Source organism: Pygocentrus nattereri, chromosome 6 (genome assembly GCF_015220715.1).
Source record: "Pygocentrus nattereri isolate fPygNat1 chromosome 6, fPygNat1.pri, whole genome shotgun sequence".
NCBI classification, from domain to species: domain Eukaryota; kingdom Metazoa; phylum Chordata; class Actinopteri; order Characiformes; family Serrasalmidae; genus Pygocentrus; species Pygocentrus nattereri.
The window spans coordinates 28,878,292-28,885,900 of NC_051216.1; the positions used below are offsets into that span (position 1 = coordinate 28,878,292).

A 7,609-nucleotide genomic window follows, 5' to 3' on the forward strand; every position below is an offset into this window, starting at 1 on the left:
TCAAAGTAAAAAGATATGGCACTTTCTTTATTTCCCCTCAAAGAAAAAAAGACTAAACTGCTTTGGAAGCCCAACAGGGTCCAATTTGTGAATAGTGATGAAAGGACAAAAAGGAAAAAAAAAATCTATTACTGTGCTGTTCCAAGTGAAGAGCCCTGATCACACATACTGTAACAGACACCTCTCAAACAGAAGATCAGTTTTACCAACTAGCATCACCTTCCTTAACCTTCTGTAATACAGATGGAGCATTAAAGATGAGAAATGATTACTATCTGCCTGTACTTGGTCATATTTACACTGGAGAACCATCCCACTGACACAGGTGAAGCTAAACCCAAACATGTCATGTCACATGTCTTTACAAATGAAGGCCTCAATTGGAGAGAATGAACATTCATTGGGTCGTACCATCTGATTGAGCTGGAAGGGCGGGGGGGTGGCAGGGTGATAGGCTAAGAAAGGCAGAAGTGCAGTGCAAAAATGGCCAAGGGGTATGACATATCTAAAACGAACCCCTCTCAGGATACAAACTCCTTACAGAGCGTAGCTTTAATGCAAGGCGAAAAGCAGTGAGATCTGTGCTGATCGCAGGGTTTCTTTTCATTTCTGATCTTTAAAGAGCTTTAAAAGGCTGTGGCTGTGTAATAAAAAAAAAGTCCTGCAATCTGTTTTTGTGCTCTGGAACATCCTATTCTTCTTGCCAGAGCATAAAATGACTCTTCTAGGTTAAAATCGTATTCTTACCCCCAGTCTTTGAGAGTTTTTGTGGTCTTCAAACGTGTGCAGCTGCAAAAGGAGTGCAAGGGCGACAGAATGTACAGCTACTTAAAAATGACCCTACCCAATAAAATATGCATGGCTGGTTGCACATTTCTCTCAGATATATACATCCGAATACACGTTGGTGTTTATAGACATCGCTCTAATATATTAATGTACAAAATATAGAATCTAAAATAGTTTCAATAAGGTTTGTTTTTTGTTTGTTTTTTTGAGACAAAATACAAAATGTCAAATACAAAATAAAGCCAGGCTTGGATGCTCTCTCTATCCTTCAAAGTGTCTTCAGTGTAGTGAGTGGGTTTTACGTTTTTGTGAGTGATAAACACTTCTTCTGGGTATGCGTATGTATACATACATACACACAAAACAGAGCGGTCGCATTCTGGACCTCGACGTATCCAGACGCAGAACACCATCACCTCTCGACTCCTCACCACTGTTCAGCAGTCGTCCAGCAGAGTTCAAGAAATGGTGACAAGTATTGTGTCTGTATAGCTTTCCTGCGCTATATATGGCCACATTTTAGTAGGTCTATCCATATTTAGCTCAACAGTGTTTGAAGACAATAGAACTGTATGAACATACATTGCTTCACATACACAGATGTATTAGATAAAACATCTGTTTGTTTTTTTTTCCATATACCTCAGTGACTTCACGCATTCTGTTTTGGAGCCACCTGGGCTCGCCACTCGGGCTGAGGAATACACGTGTACTTCTCATCTCGTTTGGAGGAACGGCCTCAGAGCAACGCATCTGTCCTCTCTCATACCAGAGAACAGTATGAATGGGAGGACTGCCTTGCATGGGAGTTTCTTTGGTCTCGTCAGATGACCTTGTTTCTGTAGACAGAGCTCCTGAATGAGTTTCTCTGCTAACACATGGCGCTCAGCAGGTTTCCTCCATTTAGGCCATCAGAGAGGGCTCAGTATGTGGAAAGGGCAAAATGCTCCAAGACTGGGCACGGGCTATCTGTGAACAAAACATCCACAGTTCCTCTAGGCCACAGAGATCACAATGCCCAGTCCCTTTCTTCTCCGCCACATTAAGCCCCGCACACTGTCTTTAGTCTCATAATTGCAAGACACAGTGGATGTTAGCTGCTGCTGGGTCCACCATTCAGGAAATAGGTCATCATTTCCCCTTTGCCCTTGACTTTGACAACTCCTCGGCATTCCAGTGAGTAGTTATAGGAATTGAGGACTTGGTAGAGGTCAGTTGTAACCTGGTAATAATAGTAAACAGTAAGACATTAAATACAAGGATTTTTTTTTACATTAAAAAAAAAAAAAAAAAAAAAAAATCAACTCAGGTATACAGATAGTTTCATGGAAACTTGACTGTTGACTAGTATCAGGACATTCCTTGATTCCTTCTGGAACAGGTAAGGCAAGCCACAGCATAATGTTAACTGTAAACCTGGCCACATCGCACCTGTATTCTTTCAGGGACTCCAGTACTGTCCATGCGACTGGCCACATTTACTGTGTTTCCCCAGATGTCATACTGGGGTTTACGAGCCCCAATAACTCCAGCCACAACTGGACCCATGTTGAGACCTGCAAAAGCAAAACTCATGAGCTCAAATCACACATTTTAATTTGGTAAAACACAAGAGGCAGTTGAGCAGAATATCACATTTACAGTTTTCCCCAACAATGGACAACAGCATGAACAAAATTTAGGCTTCAAGATTACCCACTACACCATACCAACCACAATAGGGGGTTTGTCCTCCATTTGCTGCACAATAGGGGGGTTGTCCTCCATTTGTTGCAGTAACAGCCTCTTCTCCTCTGGGACGGCTTTACACTACACATGTTGGAATGATTTGACTGCATTCAGCTATAAGAGCATTAGTTATGTTGGGCATGGTGACTTTAGGCTCATGTGCAACTTCTCCAGAGCATCGCATTCTATTAGTAATGCTTTTCTATGGAGATTATACAATACAACTGTGTGTGTGCACAACTGAACACCTGTGTCAGCAGTAAATGTACCTTAAAGTAGCTGAATAAATTACCGTATGTTCACACTAACAGGCAGCAATGCAACAGACGTCCATTCGTTTTCCATGGGGGTAAATTATTTGTAGCCATGATTTAATGCCATAGTGAAGAAGTAAAGTTAAATTTTTCTCAGCTTTATGCAAATGAACTATGACACTAAAGCTGGAATCTAACTGATTGGGTCAACCAAAATCCTCAGACCAATTGTAGACATGGGCATCCTAGGTCCCCAGCCTCTGTTCTCTGAGCTTTTTGGTCATGCTGGCATTTTGTTCTTACACTCAAAAGAATTGTGCAAAAAAATGAAAAACACATACATTATATATATATATATATATATATATATATATATATATATATATATATATATATATATATATATATATATATATATATATATATGAAATTCCAGCTTTACTGCGTTTTTAGTTCCCCATTTTCTTGTCAGAGGCTTGTTCGTGTACATGCCCAATTACAGTAGCCCTGAACACACCCACAAGAGGCAAACTTATGGTGGCGTTTGCGTCTTCTTGCCTCCCAGCATGAACATAATTAGATTGTCTAGATACTTTTGGACATATATAATGGATCTCCTTTCAAAAATTTCACAAATATTAATTGGAATTTCCAAAAAGTCAGTAAAAGAAAATGCTAATTAATAATATTCCAAAAGATTAGCTAATTCCTGTAGGTGATATCACATGCTTGTGATGTATGCTATGAGAAGCAACAGACTCTCTCACCAAGCATGGAAAGATTTTAATATTTATTAGCTCTTGGTCAAGCAGTCTTGACAGCCCTCTGTCAGCTGTACATGACTGTAACTAACAGTTCAGAGATACCAGGCAGAACAGCCACTGGCCCATGTCCTACTTCATGTCCTGCCACTGCAGCAAACACTTCTGATAAGGCGTACTGCATACCTTGGGGACACCTGAACTATGAACTTTGCTTTATCTACCAGACTGCACACAGTGATATTATGAGTGCAGGCTGCAGAGACAACATTCTTACCAATCTTCATTTTGAAATTGTTGAAGGAGTGCTCGTTGATGTACTTCATCTGGTCCATAAGACGCATGGCGTAGTCTGCCAGAGCACGGATGTGTGAGCGGCCAGCCTTATCATAGGTGGAGTCGTTGAGGCCAGAGGCAGCCATATAGGTACTGCCAATAGTCTTAATCTTCTCCAGCTGACGAAACTGATCTTCACTAATTATCTGAGAAACACAAGAACAAGAAAAGGTTGTGTGTGGAAAGAAAACTTTGGTTTCCAGCTTATGGCAGTAAAAAATTTGAACAGACTCAAAACTGCTAATACAGTACTTGAACTGGATTTTAAATGGAATTCATCATTTAAATACGTAAATACATGATTATATTTAAATAATTTAGCACAATGACTGAAGGGTTAAAAGAGGGGAAACTATGAAGCTCTGCCCAACATTTATCACAGATCTAGGGACACTCTACCTCGTCAAAGTCAGCAATGATCTCGTTGAGAAGTCTAAGACACTCCACTCCCTCATTGTTGGCCTCGAGCTCTACATAAAACTCAGAGAAATTGCTGATGGAGGCGAACATGACGGCCACGCACTCGCAGGACTGGTAGTACAGCTCATCATTCCTCCGTTCCCGTGCCAGGAAGTGAGCAGCAACATCTTTAGGGAGAATGTTGTGAAGGAGACGTCGATTGTAGGCCTGCAGCTCCTCCATCTCCTCCTTTTCCTCTGTGGCCTGGGCAGGGAGCGAATGAGAGAGTAATACTAACTTTGAATTCTGCAGCAACATCATGATGAATGTGATACAATTTTAATAACTTGCCTGTTCTTAAAACCCAAAACCCCTGTCAGCAGTAACTACATCTGAATAGAGAACTGCTGTCTAAGCTACCAATACACAAATGGCAGTTCTGGATAAGGACTTAACAATATTCATAATCCCTCATTTGGGAAAACATCTGTAACTAATGATGCTCCATTCCAACCTCACCAAGCAAAATATGTTACTGGATTGTTATTGGCTGTATTAAACTTAATCCAATTCCAGTTCTTTATTAGGACTTATCACCCCATAATGCTCCACCAGTCGTTAGAAATGATCCAAAACTTGAAGCAATGAGAGACATTTTAAGAAGTTAAAAAGTGATATAAATGTTTGCTGTATGGAACTATTTTCAAGTGGGAATTGAAAACAACCCAACAGCCACCTGTTGCTAATGCCAGTGTTTTGACCTCATGAAAAAAAATTAACAAGAGACGTTTAGATAAAGGCAACATAAAATAAGAAAGAAGGTAAGTAGTAGTAGTTTCATATTACAAATTGATATGTTTGCATAAACAGTCAAAAAAGAAAGAACAAATGTTATCTAGAAAAAGTGATCCTCCTCATCACTCCATTTTAAACTATAAAGACTATTATACCATGGACAAAGATAGAAAAGCCTTCACCAGGGAAAGTCATTAGAAGATCACAAGATTAGGTCAGAGTCCATCACACTTTACAGATACTAAAACCTAATAGCCTTTACTGCAGCATTTTAACCCTTAAACAACAGGCTTTTTATTCAGTTATTAATCATGAGATGTACTACTGGTAACTAACCTAAACTGTTCTGTAACTCATTGTAAACCAATATCCAAGTTATATACAGAGTTACTAGTTTAGCCTTTGTTGAAAGATTTTACTAACTTTAATATTAATTGTACTTGTATGTACTCTCACTGACCATTTCATTAAAAAACAATGACCATATAGATGCACTTTATGTACAATTATTGACTATCATATTGTTGAAGGGATCATCATATGACCACTGCTGATCAGAGGCTATCTGGTTGGTAGCAGGCATAGCAGTGGTTCTGAGGTTTTCACTTGCCTCAGTATCACTGCTGGGTTGAGAATAGTCCACCAACCAAAAACATCCAGTCAACAATGGTATTGTGGTCAAAAAATAACCACTGACAAAGGCAGAGAAGATGCCATATTCTGCATGAAGTGATCTCTGTTCAACTACAAAGATGGACCAACAAGATAGGCATTTCCAATAAAGTGACCAGTAGAAGTGTTCAAAAACCCCAGTAACTGAAAGACATTTCCCAGTGCACAATACACTAACATGAGTCTACCATGTCAGTGTCACTGAGTTGAGAATGGTCCACCCTTAAGAAAAATATCTGGTCAGTTGTGGTTCTTTGTTGGTCCCCCTAAATGAATAGACAGGGACACTGAGAAACTGTGCTTTACTTATAATCCCTACCTGTAACTTCCATAAGAAGTCTAGTCTGGCAGTGGACTCTACTTGCTGGGCATGTAGGTAGAGAGCTAACACGAAGACAGTGATGACCACCGGAGTCATAATCTTCAGAGGAACCCTGGAGTCTGTTGTGCAACTGCAAAGCACAAATGATATTAAACTACCAATAAAAATCTTTTTTAATATTCAGCATTAGCAGTGTTGATGAGAAGTCTATTCATTTTGTGTAATTATAAAACTCAAGAATTAACGTATACTGGTTTAGCAAAAATAAAACTACCAGAACAGAGTTTGTTAAACCACTTTAATCCAACACGTCTCCTAAAAGTCTGGGAGTAAGGACACAGAACTTCTCAAGGAAGGAGAAATGCTCTTCCTTTCACAAGAATACAATTACACTGAGATAACACGATAACATCTCAGTTATGCATCTACAAACATTAGCGGGATACTGTGTACTTGTGTAGTGATAGCAATCATTAAGGCAAAGCAATCAAAACAACATGGTGTGGTTCAAAGGGATTTACTTCACCTCAGTGATTCCATTTAGCTGATAATATCTTACCTTGTTCCATTCACGTCCTTACCGGGACTACTAAACAAAAAAAAAAAAAGAGAGAGAAATGTATCAGAGGAGCAGAGCGCAACAGATACTACTTTATCTTCAAGATGGATGTTGCAACAGCAATCTGAGCCAAATCAGCAAACATGCACTCAAGAGGGCATTCAGTAGTTTACTCAGCGCTAGACTAAAAGGCTGAAGTGAATGCCTCTGAAGCCCATCTGTATAAATCATACTTTCCTCCTCTTGGAAATAAAGAAAGAAAACTTTATTTAGTCCATCATACTGTTATCTGTCACTCAATCCTTTTCTGCAGCTTCATATGAGAAAAAGGATAACTGATTATACTGAGTGATACTGTAATTCTGATTAACAGCGATTATAGTGAACAGTTTTTCCATTTCATTTGCTGCAGACGTTGGAATAAAGCCTATGATTTTCCAGCCCACATCAACCCCTGTGATTTGTCTGAATGATTACCTATACACAAATGGAATGTAGCAGACTGACCAGAGCACACAAACGAGAAAAACCCCATTGCTTAGTCAAAGAATGCTTGTTTATACCTAGAAATATTTGCATTAATTGTAGTCTTTTCTGATTAATTCTTTGCAGAAGCCAAAAATTAAACCTCAATATATGGTTAACTGTGCAGCTTTACTGCCTGTCCTCACACTCACAGTAGGGGTTTGTGATTTAGCAAAAATTGTCATCACAATACTCCATTCTCTCAATACACAATAGTCTGCAGATGTATTGCAATGAACAGTTATCATATATTTATCAACTGGGCTAACTTCTGTATTATTTCATCATTTCTATCACTATTTTTAACAATATTTTGGTTTCCAATCAACTGAGCACAGAGAACCAATCAGATAACCACAAGTTAACACTGTCACATGCTGTCTGTGCTGAAAACAGATTATTAGCAAGGCTGGTAAAACTTCCAATTTGCAAAACACATCTCAGGATACATCATGCAGCTAAACACAGT

General features: G+C 39.1%; 1 protein-coding gene across 3 annotated transcripts in view; it reads right to left on the reverse strand.

The window, feature by feature from the left end:
• The window catches only part of adcy5 (adenylate cyclase 5), a 102,630-nt gene continuing 95,021 nt past the window's right edge, over positions 1-7,609 (reverse strand). For 2 of the 3 annotated variants that reach the window (XM_017709534.2, XM_017709532.2), the window contains exons 16-21: positions 6,616-6,645; positions 6,054-6,186; positions 4,268-4,531; positions 3,810-4,014; positions 2,221-2,345; positions 1-2,011 (exon numbers count right to left, since the gene is read on the reverse strand). In XM_017709534.2, coding sequence (XP_017565023.1) covers positions 1,883-2,011; positions 2,221-2,345; positions 3,810-4,014; positions 4,268-4,531; positions 6,054-6,186; positions 6,616-6,645 — 886 coding nt within the window. In that variant the 3' untranslated portion in view covers positions 1-1,882. The remainder of the gene's footprint in view (positions 2,012-2,220; positions 2,346-3,809; positions 4,015-4,267; positions 4,532-6,053; positions 6,187-6,615; positions 6,646-7,609) is intronic. The other variant, XM_017709533.2, reaches the window with a different exon arrangement.